Here is a 25,538-nt window from a genome sequence, read left to right on the forward strand (position 1 = left end):
CACCTGCAAACCTGTTTGTGCCACTACTCAGCCAAGATTTCTCCAAAATCCCCTCAGACAAAGTCCTGCAGGGCGTTTGTGGCTAGAACTAACTGAGGAAACACCAACACAATGCTGCACAATATTCCCTTTAGGGCTTAGAAATGTCACCCGAATTTACAGTTCAGATAAATCAACCCCATGAAAAGCTGGAAGTTTACAGAAAGGAAGAACAGGTAAATGAAACCCAAGAGGTATTTTGAGTTTGAGATATCCCTGCAGTTCCTTGACCTGAAGCCTGATGTAAAAAGATTCCTGACTCAGTTGGAACTGGAAATATTTTCCTAGGCTGTGTGAAGAGTTCAGGGTTTTCCAGCTTCAAGACCCTGGCAGGGGCTGAGCTCCACAGCAGAGTCCCACCTACAGTCAGGAACACGAGATGACCCAAAACTGATTTCTTAATTTCTGTTTCTCCACTGTACCTGCCAAGCCCTGGCCAGAAGGGTCCCTGCTCCTCAGCATTTCATGCCAGGCCACGACAGGAATGTCCCAAGGAACCCAAACTCCCTAAGTCAGAGGCTCTGCCTTGCCACTACCTGTACTGGGAGACACTGACAGCTCAGAATAGAAACCCCCATTTCCTCTGCTCCTTCATTGGGAAGGATGGGAAATCCTAGCCCTGCCTCTTTTTATTAGTTTTCATACAGGTATTTTTCCTGTCAAGGTCCTGTAAATTTGTCTCACTTCAAGATTTTCTATCCTCTACAACAGCCTGAAGCTTTCTTGGGCAGTGCTGTCATCAAGTTTCTAATCCTTCTAGCCCAGTATCTTTAAGGAAAAACTCAGGAACTCCACAAATAACACAGGGACAGACTTCCATTAGAACTAAACCAACAAATAAACCCCAACCCCAAAAAAGCAAGAGCTGAAGAAAGCTACTGAAAACAGTTTGTTTTATTTCCAGGATCAAATATTACAATAGGACATTTACATATATTTATAAAAAAATGCAGCAGTTGTGTATATAGATCAGAGGTTTCCTTGAGTTTGGTCCCTCCCAGCACAGTGAGCTGAAAACTTCCAAATTAATCCTCTCCCTCCTCCCATGTGAAGTTGCCATTATTGAATAAACTGACCATTGTGAAAAGCTGTCCCTTAGAAACTGGATGTTCCCCAGTTCCAGGAAACAGCCTCATTTTTAAAAAAACATCTGTCCTAGAGTCTGGTGTCTCTGAGCTGAGTTTTACCCAGATGTTCTTCATATAAATCTGGTCTATAAAATAGCACCTCATCCCCTGCTCCACACAGTTTCAGTTCCACACCTTCAACGTGGGCACCATTTCACAAGAGTTACAAAGTGACTTTCTCTGCACTGCAGACACTCCTAGTGATCAGTCAGTGCCCAAATCCCCAATTTCCGTCCTCCCTCCCAGGGTGCCCATGGAACACAGGGGATAACCCGAGGCAGGTCCAGGCACTGCTGTCAGGTGCAGCAGTCTCTGACTGAAGCCCTGTGGGTGTAAATAAATATGGCTCTGTTTGTGGGGACTGCACAGACACCGAGCATCCCAAGGACAAGAGGAGACAGGGAAAAAAGTCAGCACAGAAAGGGCATCCATTGACCTGCCCAGCTCCAAACCCACACGGGCCTGGGGGTGCTTCCACCAACGCAGCCAGCACAGGGCTCAGCATCAGTTTGTGTTGTCTTTGAAACAGGAGCTGTTCCACTTACAGAAAATCACTGGTGAAAATAAATAAATAGAAAGGGTGAGGGAGAGCAGAGGCTGGATTTGAGCCTGTGGGAACAGCCAGACCAGGCACAGCCAGTCCTTAAGGACAGACTTTGCCCTTCACACACCTAAAGCACATCTCTGCCACCCCTTCTCCTCTTGGAACACCTGATAATCAACTTCACTAAACAGGGATTAAACCAGAAGATAATGACATCTAGTACAAACTAAAAAGGGAATAAAAATGAAGTGATGAGGCCCTGAAATGATACAGATCTTCCTACTCACATGGACATTCCTACACAGGTCCCTGTGGTCATATTTCATTTTTATGTGGTTAACCAAAAAACCACCATGTTTCAAGCATCTCTGCAGTGTTTGCTACCTGACAAACAGCCCAAAATGCTGCCCTGCCCCCAAAAGAAAACTGGTTTTAATTTAGCCCTTGTTGCTCGAGTCCCAGTGAAGCAGCTCGGTGCTCTGACAGGAACAGGAATTTGAGACCCTTCAGCAGAGAGGCTGAGTTACTAAAACCTGCACCAAACCCAGTTTTTCTGCAGAGGTACAAACCACAGCAGCAGTGCCAGGGCAGGCTGAGTGTACAAATCAGCTCTGAAGGACGTGGACCCTGTGAAACACAAGCTGGACAAAGGAGAGGTGTCACTTCTCCTAACAGTGAGGAGAAGGTCAGGGAGCTCTGGGAAGAGCTGATGGAAAATCCTGTTTAGACCCACTTAGGAATAATGGTACATCTGGATGCCTTCTACAGACAACTGTATTTTACAAAGCCACCTGCAGATCCTGGACACTCCTCCAAGATCAGTGGTGTCAACTGAACCGATTTATCAGGAAAAGCAATGCACTGCAGTCCATGAATGTCAGAAATCATAACAGTCACAGACTTTTGTTAAATCCTAAAGAAAGTAACAAAAGTATGGCCAGAAGTGTTTGGCCCAGCCTCTACCTGCCCTTTTCAGGTCACTGGGGAATGCTCTAAGGTTGAAGCTGGTCAACCAGCTTGACTTAAGAGCGCATAGCATCAGAAAAATCCAAAATCCTTCTGTGGGCCTCTGAAATGGGAAGTAAATGTGTCAGCTGCACCTGGCAGGGAAAGCCAGAGCTTGTTTCCCCTTCTGTTCCAGGATCCTGGTTGTGACCAAATGGGATGTGCTTTACATCTCAAAACAAAGCTGTGTTAGATGAAGAGCACAGGCAAAGGGAACATTTCCACCAGCAGCAAGGAGCTCCAGCTTCAAACAAAACAGCCCTGCCAGTTCTCACTCAGGAAAACCTGCCCTGCCCACAGGCACTGCTGCTGCTCTGCTGCCACCAGCCCTGCAGCAAATCCTGACCCAGTGACACCCACAGGAAGCCACAAACCACAGCTTTTGAAGGATTGGCTTCCTCTGTCCTGTCCTTCCAGCTCAACACTGGATTTCTCAACCAAATCCAACACATTTTTTCCAGCAAAGGCAATTTGAGCTTCAGATTTCACATCTAGAAGTGACTCTTTAAGCATTGCCCAACCCATCACCTTCACTGCCATGAGCTGTCCTGTCCCAGGCAGGACTTGATTTGTGTTTTCAACCACATTCCTCAGGCCAGCAAAACACATTCCTCCAAAGGGATGAAGAGCTGAAGAAGCTGTATCCTGGCTGGGGCAGTTTCTCATCAGCTTTCAGCCCCCATAGCACAGCTGATGTGTGGCACTGGGTTTGTTTGGGTTGGGAAGGAGAGAGAGAGAGGAATGAACAAAGAGAAGAGCCACATGCAGGGATATGTATTCCTTAAATTTTTTTTTTCTCTCTGTTTCTTGTTCTCAAAGCAAAGCAAAAGAAAGGTGATAGAAAAAACCACACCGTGAGACAGAAAAACTCCAACTCAGTTTCCTGGAACAGAACAAACTCCTAGAAACTATGAGAAAATGCCATTTTCAGTGTAAATGTTCAACTTCCATATCTTCTTTCCCCTGTTTGAGCAATTCCTGGTCTCATCACAGCCCCACACAGAGGAGCAGGCCCAGGAGGGGCAGGGGAGGAAAGGTGCCAATAAACCACACCTGGTTCTTGTTATTCCAACCAGACAGCTGGAGCTGCTTTGGGAGCTTTAGGACTACATGGAAATGTGAGTTAGGGGTCTGGATATGCAGGATCTAAAGGATCCTTCAGTCCAGAGGTGCCACTGCTGCTCCACAGGCCAAACACAAGATCCCCCCTCACTTCCCCCTGCTGGGAGCAGCCTCCACACCTGGGGGTCTTTACAAACCAAAGAGGACATCTGGTGTCACATCAAGCACTGATCAGGAAACTGAGATGAGAATCTGCTTTCCTGACACTACATCCTGCAGCAGAAAGGGAAATCAACTTCTACAATTGCATGATTACGTGTCAAAGCTCAATTAGGAGCAGGAGACAGCTGTGAGTTGAAGTTTTCATGGGGAATGCCAGGCATTTTCTGTGATTTCTTGCATTTAAAGGTTCCAAAGTACTGATGCTAGTATGAAATCAAAGGCAAAATATCTTGAAAAACTGGAAAATGTAAATTTCTGACTACTAAAGTCTTTAACAAAGACAATCATCTGAGAGAGGCAGAAAAAGTCAGCAGTTATGCCAGGTCCCATGTGCTTTCTCCTCAGTGATTGAAAACCATGTTAAACTGAGTTTTTAGCAGTAAATACACAAATCCACCACACTGTGCTGAGGGCTGTGCCAGTTAACTCCTGTCCCATCTGCTGAAACACCAACTGGCCAAGATGTCCATCAGAAAAATCCAAAATCCTTCTGAAGGATGACATCCTGGTGGAGATACTGGAGGAAAACCAGGGCACTGACTTGTGTGCCAGTTTCCAGAGCTGAAAGGAAAGCCTGCACCAAGGAGCAGCTTTCCATGCAGCCCTCCAAATTTAGAGGTAAGTGACAGTAGATGAACACAGAAATAGGACAAAAATCATCCCAGGGAATTCAAGCCACCAGGCTGGGAAGTGTTTTATGATGCATTAATTGATGGTCAATGCTGTCAGTGATGTAAAACCCCTGTAAAGCCACCCACTCCTAGAAAAAGAGGGAAAAAAGCCATCTGACTGTCAGGTCTCTGTGGCAGGTGTTTTCAGAGAATCCAAAACCTTTACAGTACCCTTGTTACTATTTGCAAAATCCTGAGAGCAAGTAAGGAGACACTTTGAGGGCGCAGGGAAGGGAACATGGATAACCCACCCCCACAAAGGAGCTGGTTCTGCTCCAGCACTGGACTCACAGCTTTCCCTCTGGGCCAAGCAGTCAAGCCCATATGGAGCACAGTTGGATTTCTGGGGGATTGTTTTTTTTTTTTTTTTTTTTTACTATGTCCACTGGCAATTTAAAGGAGGAGGAAAACATGCAGGCAATCTAGAAGCCTTTGAATGAGATGGAGCAGAGCATTTTGCCATGGCTCAACCCAACTCCTTTCCAAAACCAGAGTGTTGGATAAGAGAAGGCTGGAAGGTTAATGGAGACCTTTTGTGTGGGGAATCCAAACAAAGGAAAGAGTGTCCTGAAGGTTATGCCCTCTCCTTCCAGAGAGATGCCTCCATGCCTCATCACACACTCTTTTCAAAAATAAATTAAACAAAACAGATTTAAGAATAGCAGCGAGAAGGGTTTGTGTATTATGGCCACTCCAAGCTCCAGCATGCTGGATACACAGATCACTGTTTGACTTTATTCCAGGAAAGCAGAGGAAAGATGTTCTTCCCAATGCTCTCTGCAGCTGAGGAAGAAAATAAAACTCTGAGCACTCTCATTTGGTCACTAGAGAGGGAGAAGGGAGGGAGAGAGAGGAGGAGGGAGAAGGAAGGGCCAGTCAGCTGCCTGATTCCAGCACTGCAATCCCATGACCCTTAACTGCATATTTAACCACTCTTGTCCCAGGCAAAGAGGAGAGGGAGGAAGGCTGGGAGAACTCAGGCCACAGTGCTAATTCCTTTCCTGCACAAAGACAGTCTCTTGAGGACACAGGCCTGCCTCCTGTAACGTGATCTCATAGTCCAGGTGGGAGAGTTTCCTCCTGGGGAAATTGGTGAGCAGTTCAAAGCGCTCGTTGGGGTATCCTTTGGACTGGACGTGTTTCACAAGAGCCTGGGGAGAAAGGAAGGCAAACCACTGTCACAGAAGTCAGAATGGGAAAAAAATAAAAAATCCTGTTTTCCTTTTAAAAGCGTCACCATTTCTTTTTTTTTTCCTTGGCGTGAGGGGAAGAAAGGGCATCATGGTAATACTGGAAGCATAAGCACCTCCTGGAAATAATGTGTGTAAGGAACCCAGTGCTTTGTCAATAACAACACAATTATTAAAAATAAAACTTTTTTTACGTTTTATATCATCAGCTAAAACTGATCAGTATCATCAGTTAAAACTCCTGAAGTGCAACTGTCTCCTTAAGCAATTTCTTTTGCTAGTTCTGGCCAGCTTTAAAATGGAAACAACTAAAGGCTGAAAAAAATCAGTATGGAAATGATGTTCACAAAGAAACACCTGAGAATCAATCTGGATCTGACTGAAAGGCTCCAGAAGATCACATGAGATGAGCACAAATGCTGCTTGTTCAGCTCTGCAACCAAAAGATGTCTTTACCCACAAACCTTGACTCAGCTAAATTCCTCTGCTGACTCTAGAGCAAAAGGGAAATCATATGCTGAGATAAATTTCCTTTAACTTCCACAGTCAATAAAAGGAGCCAAACCAAAAGTCAGGATTTATTTCAATTTAACACTTTTGTACTGCCTAAATGAATTGCTCAAGTATTCAGAAGTGCTACATGTCTGATAAAATGCAAATTTACTTAACAATGCAATGCAAATTTACTTAACAATCTGCATTCAAAAGGCAGCCAAGCTTTTTTTTTCCTTTTATTTTCAAGCAGTAGAGTCAAGGATGAGAACATAGGCTGAGGACACTGTATATTCCTAGAGCTGCTGGCTAGGCAATAGCCCCATTTTCTGTCACTTTTCTCCCAAATCCACACAAAATCCTTCTGATGAGGTGTGCTTTTGCCTTCCCTATGACTCCAGCTGTTAGACTGACTACATTTAAATGAGCTTAAATGACCACTGTGTCCTGAAAACTGATGGCAAACAGGAGCACAGTAACCTCTTTACACTCTGCTCCCTGGAGTATTTTGAAGGAAATGCCATTCACATGGAATTCTCCAAAGTAAGGAGCCCAAAGCACAGTTGAGACACACACCTGAGGCACAGTAATTGATCAAAATTCTACCTCCCATGCAAAACCACCACACTGTGTAATAAATTTGTTTGGGGAGAACTTCCTCAAAGTCTGCTCCAACATCCATGTCCAGAAGGGAGGGTGGAAGTATGATGGGAGAGATGGAGAATGAGGAGTTTTCCCTTTGATTTTACCATGGGAATCAACTACTTTAGAAACAAAGCCCCAGAAATGAGGAAGCTGAGAGCATTTTATGGTAATTAACAATTCATGCAAAAGCCATTTAGAGTCATTTTACAATGAAATGAGCAGTGTGGGGATTGAGGAAGACACTGGAGTGTACACAAAACCCAAGCTGCAGTGGAGACACACAGAACCAGAGAGAATGACATGGAACACAGTGCAGGCACTCCCTGGATACAAGTCTCCCACCAGAGATTTCAACAGTGTCTCCCCAGGCACAGAAATCCTCCAGTTTCATCTTTCCTCTACTCAGACAAGGATTCCCATTAAGGCCACTCACCAGAAGTTTAGCTTGTTCAGGCAGTGAAACTTGTTCCCTCTTTCCATCTGGATACCTCAGCATCAGCTGTGCCTTTGGTCCTACACAAAGGAATTTATCACAAGTTAACACCAGGGCAGCTGAGTTGAGCTCCTGGGTAGATTTTAGGTGGGACAGCACAGCAGGGTGAGGGGCTGGAGACAAACACAAGGTTCCAGGCTGTGGAGATAAATTTCTATCACAATGCTCAAGGCTCAGGACTCTTCCAAAGCAGCAGTGACTGACCCCAGGCAGTGCCCAGAGCACTTGTGTTACACCAGAGTGGATTTTACTCCTGGGCAGGCCCTGAGTCAGGGAACCCAGAGGGCTCTGCAGGCTGGGGCACTGCTGTGCCCAAGTGGTGCTGCTCTTGAACCACTCACAGGTCTGCTGGCAAGGAGGGAGGAAATCAGAAGGGATTTTTAAAAGAAGGGATGAAACCAGGCTTGGCAGCCTATGAACAGCTTCAGGCAAAAAAGCCCCAGCAAAAGCAATAAAAAGGGGCACTTACCATTCACGTCCAGGCCCCTGAAGGTACTTTCAGGCTTGTCAGGTGACTCCTCCAGAGCCCCTGCCTCAATGCAGGGCAAGACCCTGTGGTTTGATGTTGTCCCAGGCTCAGTCCTTGCAGAGGGCTCAGGCTGAGGCCTCCGGCTCTCCTCTTTTTTATACCCCAAGTCCTTGTGTGGAGACTTCCTCAGCTTGGCTGGAATCTCTGTCTCCTCCTCCTCCTCAGATCCACAAACAGAAATAAACTCTTCGCTTCCAGAAAAAAGCTCTGACTCCGACTCCTCATCCGACCTGCTCTCCTGCTTGGCCTGGGAGGAATCAAAATGGGTCTCCTGCAGGGAGGCTCTGATGGCAGCTTCCAGCTGGCTGTCCTCACTGGCATCGATGAGACTCTCCTGTGGGATGCACACAACATGTCACTGTCATATTTTCTGAAAAATCCTCTTTGCCCAGGATTCTTCTCCTGGAAAGCTGAGAAGCCTCAGAGAGAAATAAAAACAATAATTATCTGATTGCTTCTCCTGTGGTTGCTGCTTTGGAATGTGGTCTGGAGATTGTTTACCAACAGGTGGTTGTTTGATTGGTTTCATGTGAATTGTTTTAACTTAATGACCAATCACATCCAGCTGTGTTGGACTCTGGAGAAGAGTCACGAATTTTCATTATCATTCTTGTTAAGCCTTGTGTCTGTATCCTTTCTCTATTCTTTAGTATAGTTTTAGCATAATATAATGTAATGTAATATAATATTATCATATGATATATAATACATTAGCCTTCTCAGAACATGGAGTCAGATTCTCAATTCCCCCTTTGTCCTGAGGACCCTGCAAATTCAACAACAACACACACATCACAACTGCCTGCAAACATGTACTGAAAACCAAAAGGACATCAGTCTTCCAGAAGGGAAGCCACTAAGCCTGTCAGGAATGCACAGCAGGGAAAGCTAGGCATGCTGTAATTAGTGGTTTCTCCTTGGAGTTCTGCATGGAGTAATCAATATTCCTTTCACACTCTGACTGCTAAATCCAAACCAAGTGCCAAAAGCACAAACAGTGACCCTGGGAGAAGGCACTCCCTGGCACGCTGTGTTTCTGCACGCCCCTGCACCAACTCCTTGAGCATGTCTGGGAAATCAGGAGAGCTGGACAAGCACAGGTCACAGTGCTGCTCCAGGCTGTCCCCAGGGAGCCTCACACTTACAGAGCGGGAGCATTTCTGGGGAGGGCTGCTGGAGTGGCCGTCCAGCTGGCCGTGCTCGCTCAGGAACCCGGTCACTTGGTCCAGGAAAGAAGTCACATCCAACTGGTGCCACTCCACGAGCTTCTGGCCTAGGGAACAAAAGGTGTTATCAAACAAAATTTCAGCAAAGCGCTGCAGTTTAGTGGTCAAATGTGAAAAATGTGTATTTTATAATTAGCTTTTTACAAATATTAAAATGAATATTAGATGTGTTATGTTAGAAAGTGATGCTGTATTAATTCTCTTAAGTAGTGTGTTAAATATGGTTTTGGGTTATAACATATTAAAATAGAAACTAAGCTATGTAAGATACTTTTTTTAAAAGAGAGGAATGAGGTACTCCCACTGAGATAGCAGCCACAGGACACCTAAATCTTTCAGAGAAAGGGAATTTATTGCTCCATTTTCAGAAGAAACGAACTTCTTCCTGCCTTGCTGAGCCCTGAAGATGCCTTTAGGATTCAGAGGAAGAAGCTGACACTGATGGGACAGAATCCTGTGTTTGAATGGAATTTATGCATCATGTATGAGGTGTATGAACATGCAACAGGTTACTGTTTTTAAGGGTTAATCCTCTGTTAATGTGTGTCCTTTTTGGGGCTTATGTTTCCCAGAAAAGGTACCTGGACTGTCTGTAACTTTTTGTTTCTGTTGTCTCATATTGTCCTAATCCAAATTGTCCAGATTTTCATTACTCTAATTATATGACTATTTTTATAACCGTTTTATTACTATTAAACTTTTAAAAATTTAAAAACAAGTGACTGACATTTTTCACATCAAACACACCAAATCACTGCTGCAGAAGTCCCTGTTTGAGGAACTGCAGCTTCCCACAGGCAACCACCTGATAATTATGGAGCTTCCTCCTTCCACCCCCTTGAAAAGGGACAGACATGGATACAGACACAGTTTATTTCCATTCTTGTCCTTTAACCAATGCGAATGTGAGCACAGAATGGTGAATTTGGCCTCAAACAAAACCACTGAGCTTATGAAGAAGGATTTCTCCATTCTTGCTAAATTGATTCTAACCCTTGGCAAACAGCATTTGCTCCCAGAAGTAAAGTGCTAAGAAGAGTTTTCTAACTTCTGTTGCAGTATTAAAAATGTATGTATTTTTAGGTGGTTTAAGTCAGTTACACAGAGGTCTCATCTCTATTATTTCAGTCCTTAGACACAGGAGACCAGACCAACATTATATAATCAGGCAGCTGCATTATATGATGATAAAAGAATCTGCTGGATACAGAAGAAAAAGCAAAAACTTTGAAAGAGCTGTAGGGAGAGGGAGAAGTGTGATTGTTCAGGTAAAAAACAAGCAAAACAAAACAAAAACTCGAAGCCAAGATGGTATTTCAAAATTAAGAACCAATTTAAAGTCATTGCTGAGCCTCACAAAGCTCTGTGGGAGGAGCAGAAAGCAGATTCATGCAGCAATTACAAATATTGTAGTTATTTATCACATGACTTCAAGAAGCTTTTGAAAGACTTCAAAAAAAAGAATTCAGAGTTTTTCCACCAGATGGAACTATTTTCACTTTCTAAGCAAAATACTTGCCAAGCTTTAAATACACAAAATTTCTGCAAGTTTTGGGTGTTTAATTCCCTTAGTTCCTCTGGGAACATGCTGAGTCAGTCCTTGAGATTCTTCAGCCCAGTGTAACACAAACTGCAGTGGAAAGTATTCCAGCCTACAACTGTCAGTGCTTCCCATGGGATAACTGCAGGCAAAGCAGCTGCCACTTGTCTTACCTGTCCTGGGATCCAGGATGGAGACATAAGGGAAGTCTGCTAATTTGTAAAACTGTATGTACCGCTGGCCTTCCTCACTGTCGTGGTACACCTACAAAATCGGGCACATTAGTGGCTGGGGAGGGAACAAAACAAACTGTACCTTGAAAATGCACAGAGTTTTTCTCTCTTCTACAGTATAAACTGCAAATGGTACAAACAGTTGTAACTCTGAAAAGCTGGAATTAAGCCTCTAGCTCTCCATGTAGTGAAAGGCAGTTTATGCCTTCAAATGCATATCCATGAATTCCACCTCCATCCATAAACTACATACACTCCATGAAACACACCTTTTCTGCAGATTCACCAGGAATTCCATCTTTTCCAAATAATTCATTTTTTTTTCCCACTGTCCCATCTACCAAGGCACCGAGTCAGCCACACATCCATCCCCATGCAATTTCTCACCTGCCAAAAAATGAAGTGGTCCCTGATGATGTTCTTCACAGCCTCATTGCTCCACACATCACGGTTGAGGCACTGGCAGGCAAAATCTTGCACGTTCTGAATGTTTATCATGAGCCACTTGTTCTGCATCTGACCACACTCCTTGGCCTGGAAGCAGAAGGAAAAACTTGGTTAGATGAGAATGAAGGACCAGACAGCACCGATGCCAGCAATGATCAGAGATGGCTTCTACCACTGCCAGGCCTTCCACCAAACCCCTTCACAGTGAGGAGGATGGACAGAGCTAGTGAAAAGGCACCCACAACACAGAAGGCAGGGCTGAAGGATCTGCTTTAAATGAGCCTGGTTGAATTACAGAATCACATCGATGAACAGAGCTGCTGCATTTCAACAAGCCAAGCACAGGGAGGGAAAAGCAACTCAGAGGGGGGACACACATGGCACTGCTGAATAAAGTATTTATTCAGGGAAAAGTGTAGTCAGTCCCACTGATCTGACAACAAAGACCTGCTCAGTCTAAAGATAAACCCATGGACCATCTAGTTAAGTAGGCTGCATAATTGACAGAGGACATGCATTGATTCAACAGCACCCCTTCTCTGCATGTTTTCTTTTTCTCTCCGAGTTTTGAGTTACTCTGTGACTGTCCAACTGCCCAATTAGGCATCCTTTTTTGATGCTGCTTATCCAGACTGCAAGTGGGGAGGGAGACAGGAAGGCGCAGGAAGAAATCTTACTGGTTTGAGTCACAAAGCTGGCACTGTCTGATTGCTTGGTTGCAAGTTAATGGTAGGAGTTTGATCAAGAATGTAATTCTGATCGCTGAACTGTCATACCTGTTGAAAAAAAGAGGGCTAGATCAACAGCAGGAATGCTCTTACCACCTGGAAAGACTGGAGCTGACATAGGAACTCTCTTTGCTTAAAAAAAAAATAAATTTAAAAGTTATGCTCACCATCCTGCTGGGTAATCTACTGTTAAGGAATTCAAAGGATAAAAAAATTTAGGGGAATCAGGATGTTATGCAAGATGTTGCTGTTTGGCCATTACTTTGTTCCCCAAACCAAAGTCTGTACTTTTGAAATGAATTTTAGCCTGTGCAGTTTGGAACAGTCTGCCTGTCACCTGTGTGACAGACAGACAAGTGAACCCCACACACTCAGCTTCACCAAGGCAAGAATCTCAGCCTACAAAATCAGTCTGTGTGGCCAAGTGCCCTGCAGAGGCAGCTTTTGTATTACTAAAAAGGAAAAAAAAATGAAGGCAGAAGCATGGAACAGTCCTATTCCCACAAGGGGCCTCACACTAACTACTCACCACTAATTTACACTGCCAGCATCCAGGTCACCAGGTGAGAAAAGTGGGGAAGGTGACACCTAAGTAACTGGCAAAGGTCTTAAATAATAAATAATTGTCATGCTTTTATTTAAAGGACTTGTTTTGAGCTAAGTGCATTTTGAGAATTAGTTCTAAGAAACCAGTATGGTATGAGGCCTAGAGGCACTGCCCAAGTTTAAAGGGAATAAAAATCCTTATGTTATTTAAGTCAATTGGATTGCCTTAGTCCTGTGTTCTCATGCAGTCTGTTAAAAGAACACTTCCAAAAATATGTAATTAGAAAGCTGGAAAGTGAATCTCCTTCTTCTACCCTCACTCTCTATATATTTTAATATTAATGCAAACCTCTGGCTCTACCTCTCCTTTGTCCAGCTAAGGGCCTTGGAAGGATGCAAGCAGGAAATTCCAAAAAGAAAAACTATAAAACTGAGTTTTCACTTGCAGAACAGTCAGAGCTTTTGAAATTACTTTTAACTTCCTTCTAAAGGCAAACTTTGGATTTAACATTTAAAGGGCAAAGTTAAACTGCTGCTATCTCATACACAGAGTTCTTACACAGCTCAAAGGGTTCTTCTGAGAGGGTGGAAGGACAACAGTGTGAGGAGAAGAAACACTGTGGATTTGGAGATTATATTAGGGTGATTTTGGTAAGTGACAAGGCAACAAGGGAAGGCTCAAGAGCTGGCCTGTGTATCCCAAAAGCTGGGATCTGATGGATTTAGATCCTCTGTTTCCAAGACCAAGTGCAACCCCCCATTCCCCTCCTCCTTTGAAGTATAAAGGCACTCACAGAGCCCACAGACAGGGCAGTACAGGACAGCCACTCCTTGAGTGCAGAGCCAGTGGAGCCCAGATGCAAAAACCAACCCAAAGCAATCCAATCTGCCCTAAGTGTGCCTTTACCCTTTCTGCCCAGTCACACAATTCATCACTACACCAGCAACCTGGTGAGACAATCTGTGAGACAAGTCTTGCTTTATGCACAGTGCTGGATCTCTGTGGAACTGGCTCCTGCACTACTAAAAATAAGTTTTCCTCCCATTTGACTTCTCTGAACATGTATGGTTTAGAAATGTTGGGGTGGTTCCTGCTGGCTCAGTTTTGAAATGCAATCCTTTCAAGGCAGCAGAGAGAAGAAGGAAGTGGAGCCAGCACCTTGTGATTCTCTGGACATTTCTGTGACTCAGTGGGGAAGATAACAGCTGACAGAGAGTCAGAGCAAGACAGAACCAAACAAGAAATCTCCTGTTTAGGCCACACTTCTCCTTCCTACCTGGGGCAGGGCACAGATCCTTTCAGCACCCAGGCACCCCTGAGCCACAGCTGCACCTGCAACTGCTGACCCAAACCAGGCCAGAAGCACTTTATGCACAGGTAATTGCTCCACTTTAATACAAGGTCAGCTTCCAAATGATTGCTGCTTTTTAAGTAGAAACAAAAAACCCCTCAGTCTCAACTGTAAAGCAGGCAGCAGCTAAAAAAAGGTTATTCTTAAATGGGAAAAAGAAATCTTATAGACAGACTTGAAACTCTGCAATGTGACATTCAGTCACTTCACTGAAACCCTGCTGAGTGTTAAGCACAGAACTCCACACACCAGACCCATCCTTGCCCACAAGAAGTGCAAGCTAAGTCCCTTTGGTGTGTCCCTCTCAAATTCAATCATCTCTCACATCATAGGCATGTAGAGAGAACACCTGCAATTCTTGAGAGCAGCCTGAGATGAGAACAAAACCACACTCTCCTCTATCAGACATGTTTGCTGTGTAATTTATTTATTTTACTTGAGTGATTTATTCCTAACAGATTCCACATTAATGGGAGAACTCTAGTTTAGTCAGTCACACACTGAACCTTACAAGTACAGTGATCATAAACTGTTCTGCATGTGGAGCACAATGCTTTTTCATATAAGCAGGTAAAAAAACCCCAAAAAATGTCATTCAACACTCAAAAATTACTTTATTCCCCAAACCAAAGTTTTTACTTTTGAAATGAATTTTAATTCAAATTAATTTTTCCCATGGAGTTAACCCCACCTATTCCTAAAGCTAGTATTACTAAGTTAAAATGAAACAGCAACTTTTTGGGCCTTACTGGTAACAAAGTTTCCTTGTAACTCAAGAAAAGTGAGGTTTCTTGGGGAAAAATAAAAATAGTTACATGCACTCACTATCAAAAACCAATCTTAAAGTACCCAAAGAGCAGCAGCAGCTGATGAGTGACAAAGATACTCAGATAAACCCAGATGTCACTACTCCTGCCAAGGAAGCCCTAAATCCTAAATGGTTCTCTGATAAATGAGCTTGGTTCAACCCTGGCAGAGTGCTCCTGCCCACCCCTCCAGAGGCTGGAACACACCACACACCAGCCTTGGAAAGAAAACCCCACTTAGATCTAAGCTTAACTACAAGAGCATCACAATGACAGGATTTGGTCTTTGATATTCTGGAATGTGATGAGCATCTCTGGTTTATCATATGGTTTATATCCATTTATCTCAGCATACAGAGAAGGGAGAAGCCAAGAGCAGCTTGCTAGAGATGAATTTTGGGAGGCTGTGGTCACTGGGGCCTTACACTGTTCCAGGCTGAAGCAGTAGAGCAGTTTGCAGTCAGAAAAGGTAAAATGCAAAGGGAAATGGTCAACACAGTGAGAAGGTGAGAAGAGTGACATTGCAAGGAAGCTGAGGAGCATCAGTGTGAAATGAAGGGTATCCCGTGGGACAAGGAACTGGACAAGAACACAGCAGGGTGAGTGCCAACACCAGAAAGTGTGCAGGTCTTTAGAGTGCAGGTACTGCACAGAGCAGGGCAATGTGAGTATACACAAACCCCCTCCCCAACCCCAGCCCACCCCTTTTTTAAATTACCTTTCAGGACTGAATAAGAATGCAGAGACTTTAGGACAAACAAATCCATCAATCATTTATTTCACACTCTGACACCACTTCTGACTGTGACAGATGCCACAATCAACACTGCTGAAGTCTTCATACATTTCCAACAAGACCCAAGGAGAGACAAGCACCCATCTCCAACTCCACAGCAGAGCTCAGAGGGCACTTGCTGACTGCTCCTGCAGCAGCACTGCCTGTTGCCATGTGAATTCCCCTTACTGGTGCCTTTAACCACACATTTGCTGGTGTCACCTGTCACTGACATATTTTCTGAAAAATCTCTTTGCCCAGGGAAGCTGAGAAGCCTCAGAGAAAAATGAAAACAATATTATCTCATTTGCTTCTCCTGTGTTTTGCTGCTTTGGAATGTGGTTTGGACACTGTTTACCAAGAGGTGCTCGTTGCAAGTGAATTGTTTTTACTTATTGGCCAATCAGGGGCCAAGCTGTGCTGGACTCTGAAGAAAGAGTCACAAGTTTTTGAGTGGTATCTTTTTAGCTTTCTGTCTGTATCCTTTCTCTATTCTTTAGTATAGCATTCTTTAATACAACATAATATCATAAAATAATAAATTAGCCTTCTAAGAACATGGAGTCAGATTCACCCTTTCCTCCCTTCCATGAGGGTCTCTGAAAATACCACAGTCACCAACAGCTCTGGACCCCAGGCCCAGCAAGCACCATCAGCTGGAAGACCTGAAACACATCTTTTAAGGCTGCTCCTCTGCTCCCACTGCACCAAATTCCTCCCCAAGGTGGACACTGCTGTTCTCTGCCAGCATCCTCTCACAGCTAGAATTCTGTTAAGGAGATTGTGGAGGGCACCCTCAGAACACAGGAATTAGTGACAAGGCAACTGATCCCCAGTGATATGGGAAGCATAAAAAGAGAGATGAGGGTAATGGGATGAGAGCTGGAGACTCCATAAAGGCACACAGTGTTTCACCAAAAGCTCTCCAGCAGTGCTCTTGTACTTGTGCACAGCAGTCAAGGCACATGTGAAAACAAGGTAAATAATATTTTTGTTCAGTCAGTCAGTTGTATTGCAGACTCGTGCAGTTGTATTGCACCATTTATTCATTACTTTGCATTCTCATGCAGTAAAAATAATGATAATTTCCATCATCAAGCTCATCTATTCAAAGGTGACCAGGAGAAAGTTTAGTAGTACCTGGAATTTCTGAAAAATATCTGGAAATTACAGACTCAAAAATTAAAAATATCTACCAATCTGCATGTTCTCTAATCATTACTTAAGTCATTGATCCATATCTTAACAATTTAGGGATAGATCCACACATGCCAACACAGTCAGAGAAGGTGACACCTGAGATTGTTTAAAGCTGACAGTGTCCTGTATCTCTGGGATACTTTCCCTAGCACCACCAGAGGTAAAAGAACCACTGTGATTTTATAGAAGAACAACAGCTCCACTGAGGATGAAGTTGTGGCTTGATGGCAAAGACACATTCAAATACTTCTACTCACTCAGGTATCAGAAGCCACTCAGCCATGTTAACTCCACCTGAGCTTCTCAGCAGGGCTGTGCTGCAAAACCACACTGCCCTTTGCAGAATCCTCCCTCACCTGTGCAAAGCAATCCTACTCCAGCTTTTTCTGTGTCCTCTATGGAGACAGTGCAAGGGATGCAATTTTCCCATCCTGACCAGCCTCCCTTGCTCACTGAAGCCTTTCACCACATCTGATTTGCCACACTGATATTGAAACACAAAACAACGTGGTCTGCATGGTGAGGACTTGGACTTGATGATCCTGATGGTCCATTCCAGGTGACACCATCACCAGTGAACTCCTTCAACACATCACCAACATTCCCATGGGCAGTCCACCAAACACTTATCACTGCCCAGGATTTTGCAACTTCCTGACTGTCCAGCCATGGATCCATGCTGACCCCCTCCCCTCAGCCCCCAAGGGTGAGCCCTCACCGTTTCAAAGCTGCCTTTGTGCATCAGGTCAATGGGAGGCCTGAAGAGATCTGATGGGTCCATTCCAGGTGACACCATCACCAGTGAACTCCTTCAACACATCACCAACATTCCCATGGGCAGTCCACCAAACACTTATCACTGCCCAGGATTTTGCAACCTCTGACTGTCCAGCCATGGATCCATGCTGACCCCAAGGGTGAGCCCTCACCGTTTCAAAGCTGCCTTTGTGCATCAGGTCAATGGGAGGCCTGAAGAGATCTGCCAGCGTCGTCAGCTTCTTGTCCACGGCCCCTCCGTTGCGGAGCTCCTGCTCCTGCCGGACTGCACAGCCCCAGGAGGAAAGGGACAGGAGTTAGACACACACACTCACCAGGGCCATTCATCACTGCCTAAATGCTCAAACACACAGCTGCTGGGGTGAAACTCTCTCCAGCTCCTGGGAGCTTTGGGGAGAACAGGCTAGGGCAGCTAGTGAGTGCCAATCCCAGGATATCTCTTACAGAGAGTGCCAGGGTGAGACCCCACTGAACAAGATTAGCTGGTGTGGAAGGGCAGAACCTCCCTGTCTCAACTTTCTCTTTTAAACAATATCTTAATAAACCTGAGGGGTCACATACCAACATTTGAAAACAAAGGAGCCAAAAAAAGCCGCGACTTGTCCCCAGTGTTGCTTTTAAATGGGAAACTCAGCTAGATTGTAGCAATGTAACTTTTAAAAGGAATGTTTCTATTGTAGTGTTTCCATTAGTTGGTTGTGGGGCAATCCCACAGCAAAGAAACAAAGAAACAGATTTAGTTTACGTGGAGAAATCTCTTTGGATGTTTCTTTCAAAGAGTATCAATTCCATCTGAAATAGTACAGAACACATTTCCTACACAGACAGGACCATGACAAAGGTAAATCACAGCAAATACATGATGTACTTTATGGAACCATTTTAGGCTGAAATGGGCAATAACAATCCCATGGCCACAACTTTTCCAGTGTGGAAGGAGCCAAAGCATAAAAATGTCAATGGGCCAAAGCATAAAAACCATGCTTGAGCAGACATACAGGGAGTAAAGCATCCCTGTGGAGTAGCCCTATGAGCCAGGAGATAATCTGGAATTTCATGGCCAGGGCTGTTTTTCCAGAGACAGCCAGACAGTGATGTCCATCTGTCAAGTTCTGCCAAAAAACATGGTAAAGTTTCACCATAAACCCTTACAGTGTATCTCTCACATGTTGGGCATCTCTAAATGTCTTAAGAATGGAATCACAGGGTGGTTTGGTTTGGAAGACCCTAAAGATCAGCCATGGGCTGGAACACCCTGTGCTAGTCCAGGCTGGAAGATGGTGAGAAAAAATTTAAGGGTATTGATTCTGCACATGGTGCATTTTCACTTCTAAAGCTGCCACTGATGTCAATACTTGTTGTGTTCATCACTGCTGGAAAAGGGGAAAGAAAGTAACTATCAACACCTATTTTCAGTTTGGCAGCCAACCCCTAACTGTGTGGGAACATGGTCCATGGACCCCAGTAACCAGTGACAGGATGAGGAAAGAGCTTCAGGTCACACCAGGGGAGGCTGAGATTGGATACTAGTGACAATTTCTTCATGGAAAGGGTTGGCCAGCCCTGGCAGGGATTTAACAGACATGTGGATGTGGCACTTGGGGACATGGGGCAGTGGTGGCCTTGTTATTGCTGAGAAAACAGTTGGACTCAGTCTCAGAAGACTTTTCCAACTTTCCTGATTCTGTGGTTACACCTCAGGAACGCTCCAGCAACATCAGCACAACAGCCATGTGAAACACCTGGTGCTGTGCTGTCACAGAATCACATTTTGTGACACTTCCTGGATGAAATAACAGCCATGCTTTGGCATCTGGAGATTCTGTGCAAGAACAGCCAAGGGCAAACAGCAATTAAAGCCACTAGAACCTCCTGCTCAAGGAGGAAGCCTCAGGGCTACTCCAATGTAATTCAAGTGCCAGAATGTCCACTGCCTAGCCAAGAAATATCCAGTGGATTAATTTAATTTCTACTTGGGTGTTAGGATTCTTCCCCCTTTTCAGTTCCCTCTAGAGCAGAAAAAGGGGTTTTTTTGAGAGTTAGCAACACCAAAGCAGACAGAATATACTGTGATAATCATAATTCTATAATTCTATACTTCTAATAATGTACCCTGCTACACAATTGACAATTTAAAAACGTTTCAACAACTGAAAGCTGTCCTAGCCTACAACAGGAATGATTTCTCCATCTTATTTGCATTAAAAGTAATAAAATAAAATATCAGGCTTACTGATCTGTAGACACTTACTGGTTTCTGTCTGAAAATCCCGAAAGCCATCGAATATTGAGCGAGCAGGTCTGCGCCTTTTAGGAGCTTTAAAAAACAGGAAAGAATTATTTGAAAAGTATATTATCAAAATAAATACATATTAGTACTTTCCATCACATGTGTAGGAGAAGAGAATAGGAACCCCAAGCAGGGACTATGTGGGAGTAGAGGTCATTGGGAAGGGCTGGAGATGGATGGAAATAAGCAGAAGGTAATTTGTAAATTCCATTTCCTAACACATCCTCCCTCCAGCAAACCTTAGCCCAGAAACAAAACATGTACCAACAATACAGAGAGGCTTAAAGCCCCTTCTGATGGGCTTGCCAAGACCCTTCAGCATGGAGTGGCAGTGCTGTCACAGCATCACCTTGTCACAATTCCAGCCAAGATTTTACCCAAGGCCTTCAAAGGGATGAAAGACTTCAAAAGATTAAACTCCATGAGAATTGTTTTGTTTTTATTTTATGAAGAAGCACATTGTTTTTTCTACAATGCATTTCTACTCTTTTCTAAACTCTTATCCTGATCCTGTCCCAACTACACTCTTCCAGTAGATCCAGCATTGCTGTTTGCAAGGAAACTTTCAGAACTGATTATCTGCAGAGAGCCCAGGAGGGAATCAGAAATAGCACCCTCAAGTCCCACTAAAATCCTAAGGTACAGCACAAACACTGAACTTGGAAGGAAAACAGAACTGCCTGTCAAGATTATTGCAGCTACTTATCTCCTTTCCCATCAACTGAAAGACAGAACTTTCAAAGCCCAATTGCTACAAGACATAATAAATAAAAACAAATTCAAATAAATACAACCTATACCCAGTGGAAATGTGATTATACAGCAGAAAGCAAGCCTGAAGAAGGGATGTGCTGGGGAATAACACCTCTTAACTCCAGGGAGTAAGGTCTCCCTCACCCTGAGTGCTTAGGCACAAGCCAACCTCAGAACAACTTGAACTCAGTTGGAACAGGAACTGAAGGACCACTTCAGCAAAAGCAGCATGGCCCTGCCAGGCAGAACAGGTGAAGAGGCTCTCAGCAATCCAGGAGGATCCTTTGTACTCAATGATGGGATCCATACCCAGCAGGGCACAAACACACAGGGTCACCTCTTCAGCTGGGAAAAACCTGAGCTTATACAACCACCTCAGTATGACCCTTAAAAACAGAAACTGTCACCTCCCCTGCTGTAAGGCTACAGCTGAGACCAATTATCTCTTCAGGTTCAGCTACTCTGTCAGGCTGCTCTGTGCCAGAAACACAAGTGGCACTGCTGGATCAGAGAGTGCCAGGAGGGAATCACTGACCCAGGGCAGTGACATGTCACTGGGATCAGTGTGCAACAGGTAGGTGTAAGAACACCAAGCGTTAGGATCAACAGATCTGAATCCTAATAACCCACAGGAGTGAACAGATCTCTGTCAAAAACACTGCTGGGACACAGGAAAAAGTGCAGAGAGCTCCTCTATCTTCAGAGAGGCATCAGCAGGGCATCTTCCTCTGGATGCACATTTCCTGCTGCAGAACTACTAAACTCCCCACTTCCAAAATCCGGGCAGGATGGGAAGTGCAAGGATTAGACAAACACAGTGTGTCCTTGTTTTCAAGTCACTGCTTCTTATGGTTGAGACCTTCAAAGTCCAGTTTCACTGCTGCTGACAAGGTGGCCTTTCAGCAGCAAGGGGAATGTCACAAAACTACATCAATGAAGCTCACAGAAGTGCAAAAACACTTCAAGGAAAGCAGATACTTTGTACATCATTCCCTTTTTGCCCAAGTGCAAATTAAGTTTTTCAAATTGTTCTTACTTTATGCATCTCACATCAGTATGTAGAAGTAGAAGTTAAGTTAGTCCATTTCAGTGATTCATATTCTGTCTAAGGAATAAACATTTTCTGATGGGACTGGGGACTGAAACATAATAAAGGAGTCAAAATTGTCCAGCTCCTAAAACACACAGGGAAAAAAAAATTGCTAGAAGGACTAAAACTAGAAAAGCTAATATTGCTATCAGTGCAAGTACAGCAAAAAGGGAAGTGGTGTGCACCTGTACTGCCTGGCATTGTGTGCTCCCTCTGAACCACCCTCCACTTGTGCATCCTGGCTAAACACCTTTCTGATGTTGAAAAAGAGTCAAGAAAAAATCAGTTCCAGGGTACACCTGAAGCTTGGCCTCCTTCCCCTTTCTACTAAATGATAGGAAAGAGCATTTCCCATGGGGTGAGACCACTGCAGTGACAAGCACTTGCACAGCCTTCTTGGTGAAAAGAGCAAAGCTCTCAATCCATCTGACATGGCAAAGGCCAGCCCAGAAATGACTTGGTCCACATGAGAAGGACAGAGACAAGAAGAGCTGTGCACAGCACAGCTTAAAGAGCAAATTAAATTCCTGCATGAGAAATGGAGAAGGGTATGAGCAATCACAGAGTTCAGCCCTTCTTTCTGATCTGTCATCTCAAGATACAGCCATTTGTCCTCTTCATTTTCACTCATCAGCCAAAGCTCCATCTTCCATCCCAGCACCTCAAACATTTCCACAGCAGTACCCCACAGTTCTAGGCCCCCAGATGTATACTTAATTAAGTTAATTGGCTGCCACCTCACAAAGTCTCATGAAGCAAGATTTAGTAAATTAGTACCTCTGGGAATAAAGCATCTCTTGTGGGTGAGATTTTTAATACCACTGGTGTTATTTCTTCTTATTAAACAAGTTTTGATTTTCTTTTGTCACTTAGCTCACCTCAAGGTAAAGAAAACAGAAACCAAATAAGAACACAAGCCTACCTCCAAACAAGGGCTCAGGCTCTACTAAGATTTCCTGCTTTTGAGGAATTGGAGCTCGTACTTCATCCCTATCAAAGGAGAGGAAACAAAAAAGAAAAATCAGAGAGATGATAATATTCCAAGTGCTTACAAACCACATCTCATTATGCTCCAAGGCTCCTGCAACTTGAACCAGTTAAAGATGCTGCTGGTACCATTGCACAGAATGAAGGGGTTTGGGATTAAGTGGGACCTCATGGGAGCATCTGTTCCCACTCATGGCACTGCTGCTGGACCTGGTACCCTGTGCACTGAGAGCTGGCATGGATAACCTTTGATAAAACATTACACAAACCCCTGAGTGACTTGATCCCAGACTCTGTCAATCTATATTTAAACATGTTTTGTTCTTGAATAACTTTGTTAGAACTTGGAAGTTTTTAAAACCTTACCAAAAGATGTTAAATAATCTACTTGCCATCCTACTTTCCTTGCTAGCTACATGGAAAAAACTATTATCTTCCTGTTTACCAGCTTTTGTCTGTCAGAAGACTTTTTGCTTCCACCTGAAAGTCACACCTGTCTGTTTTCCAGAAGGAGGAAACCAGGTCAAGATGGCCATTTCCCCCATTTCTGAAGCAGTCCTTGGCTTACATAACTGGGCTCCCTCACATGTCCACAGCTCAGTCAGTTACACTTGCAGACACTTACAGGTAATCCAAAACTACAATTAGGAGAAGAGAGGAAATCACAAAGAAATCACAAGCAGCTCTGTGACAACAGTGTGGTCACCTGGCCCATAGATCTATGTGCAGGATTCATCCATTGCTACATCTTGTCTGTGAGCTCCCTCTTCCCCCAGACTCCCAAGGTGTGAAGAGTGCACTCTGCAGCTCTTGACCATGCAGGTTTCAAAAGGTAACTCAGGATGTCAGCAGGATGCACTGACCCTGCTCTTTCCCTCCACAACTTTCATTGCTCTGTGCAGCTAGTTACTCTCCATTTGCATATTTACTGTTCTCTCCTCCTATGAGGAATGCTGAGCTGATCAGCACCTGGAGAGTGTTGAGTATAAAAAAGAAAGTATTCCAAGAAAAATCTGGAGTCACTGATGTGCCAGAAGTTGTCTAGAAATAAGAACACTAACCTATATACCTATTTTAATTTTGTTAAAGGTTCAAGTAGGAAGGCACCTCACATCAGCTATAAAGCACTAAAATAATTATTTAAATTTAAATTTTTACATGTGTTTCAGAAGTATGAGAGGCACGGATTTTCCTCTATAAGTCAGCTGTCTTTTTCCTGGAGTGGAAGATTTTCATAAGTACAAAAGCCTGGCTTATGTTTAACTTACCATATTTAATGAATGTGATTTATATCACTCAAGATATTCCCTTTATCTCAAGCAGTCACATTAATAGGTAGCACTGAGATTCTCTGATATGCTCAAGTGGAAATTCTCTTCCCTTTGCAGGCAACTGATGTGTAAGAGACTGGTGAAGGTGCTGAAGTTGCTGATTCCTCTGCATACTGGTGTACAGGCCTGGCTTTTCCAGTGTCAAACTGGTTAAACAACCACTATAAAACCCTCACAAGTCAGACTCTTCTCCCAGGTAAGGAGATAGGATGAGATAAAATGGCCTCAAGTTGTGCCAGGGGAGGTTTATGTTAGATATTATGGCAAATTTCTTCACAGAAAGGGTTGTAAAGCACTGCCACGGGCTGCCCAGGGCAGTGGTGGAGTCACGGATGTGGCACTTGGGGACATGGATTAGTGGTGAATGTGGTGATGGTGCTGGGTTGATGGCTGGACTTGATGATCTTAGAGGTTTTTTCCAACCTTAAATTTATAAAATGGGAGTAAGGTGGCTGCATTTATAAGAACCAAATCAAAAGAACTCTCTAACTGCCAAATTAGTTATTACTGCATCCCTACTTTAACGACTCGGGCTTTGTAAAAAACAGCAGGTGAAAGCTCCAGAAAACTTCTGAAGTGCAAGAGACTCACAAACCAGAACACTGGAGCAATCAATTGCCCAAGAGCAAAGCAGTGTGCAATGCTGTGCTGAGAAGTGGGAGCTGCCTGGTTTGCTGTGCTTTGCACAGTGCCATCTCAGTGCCATCAGAGGGCCAGGCTGGCTGGCACAGCCATGCCCAGGGTACGTACTCGGGGTGCGGGCGGGCAGCAGACACGGCTGCAGAGCTGGTGCTGGGCTCCTCTGCTATGCCCCCTCCATCCAGGAACATGGTGACAGCCATCTCCAGGTTGTTGTTGCATGCTTCCAGCATGTGCTTCCCCACACTTTCACTGGCACCTGCAATGCCAGAGGCAAAGAAATCACAACGAGTGGTCATTAATTGTTGCAGTGTGGTGAGGGTTTCTAGGATGAGCAGAAAGATGAGAACTGACTTCAAGTTCTTAGAAGGCTGATATATTATATTTATATTATATTATATTATATTATATTGTATTATATTATATTGTATTGTATTATATTATACATTGTATTACATTATATTGTATTATATTACATGGTATTATATTATATTATACTATATTATATTATACATTGTATTACATTACATTGTATTATATTATATTGTATTATATTATACTATATGAAATGAAATGAAAATGATCTATTAAAACTATACTAAAGAAACAGAAAGGAGACATCAGAAGGTGAGAAAAGAATGAATAATAAAAATCCCCTGACTGACCAGAGTCCCAACACAGCTGGACTGGGATTGGTTATTAAGTAAAAACAATTCACATGGAACTAATTAAAGATGCACCTGTTGGTAAGCAACTTCTAAACCACATTCCAAGCAATCAGATAATTATTGTTTACATT

At 43.8% G+C, this 25,538-nt stretch overlaps 1 protein-coding gene across 1 annotated transcript in view; it reads right to left on the bottom strand.

Moving 5' to 3' along the window:
* Nucleotides 1-915: 915 nt before the first annotated feature.
* UBXN7 (UBX domain protein 7) overlaps nt 916-25,538 on the bottom strand; it is a 28,637-nt gene continuing 4,014 nt past the window's right edge. Inside the window, exons 2-11 of the mRNA XM_036389062.2 lie at nt 24,851-24,998; nt 22,705-22,772; nt 19,901-19,966; nt 17,802-17,914; nt 11,406-11,552; nt 10,959-11,049; nt 9,165-9,292; nt 7,960-8,353; nt 7,431-7,510; nt 916-5,821 (exon numbers count right to left, since the gene is read on the bottom strand). Coding sequence (XP_036244955.1) covers nt 5,660-5,821; nt 7,431-7,510; nt 7,960-8,353; nt 9,165-9,292; nt 10,959-11,049; nt 11,406-11,552; nt 17,802-17,914; nt 19,901-19,966; nt 22,705-22,772; nt 24,851-24,998 — 1,397 coding nt within the window. The 3' untranslated portion in view covers nt 916-5,659. The remainder of the gene's footprint in view (nt 5,822-7,430; nt 7,511-7,959; nt 8,354-9,164; nt 9,293-10,958; nt 11,050-11,405; nt 11,553-17,801; nt 17,915-19,900; nt 19,967-22,704; nt 22,773-24,850; nt 24,999-25,538) is intronic.

The sequence above is a fragment of the Molothrus ater genome, chromosome 10, assembly GCF_012460135.2.
Source record: "Molothrus ater isolate BHLD 08-10-18 breed brown headed cowbird chromosome 10, BPBGC_Mater_1.1, whole genome shotgun sequence".
Taxonomy (NCBI): domain Eukaryota; kingdom Metazoa; phylum Chordata; class Aves; order Passeriformes; family Icteridae; genus Molothrus; species Molothrus ater.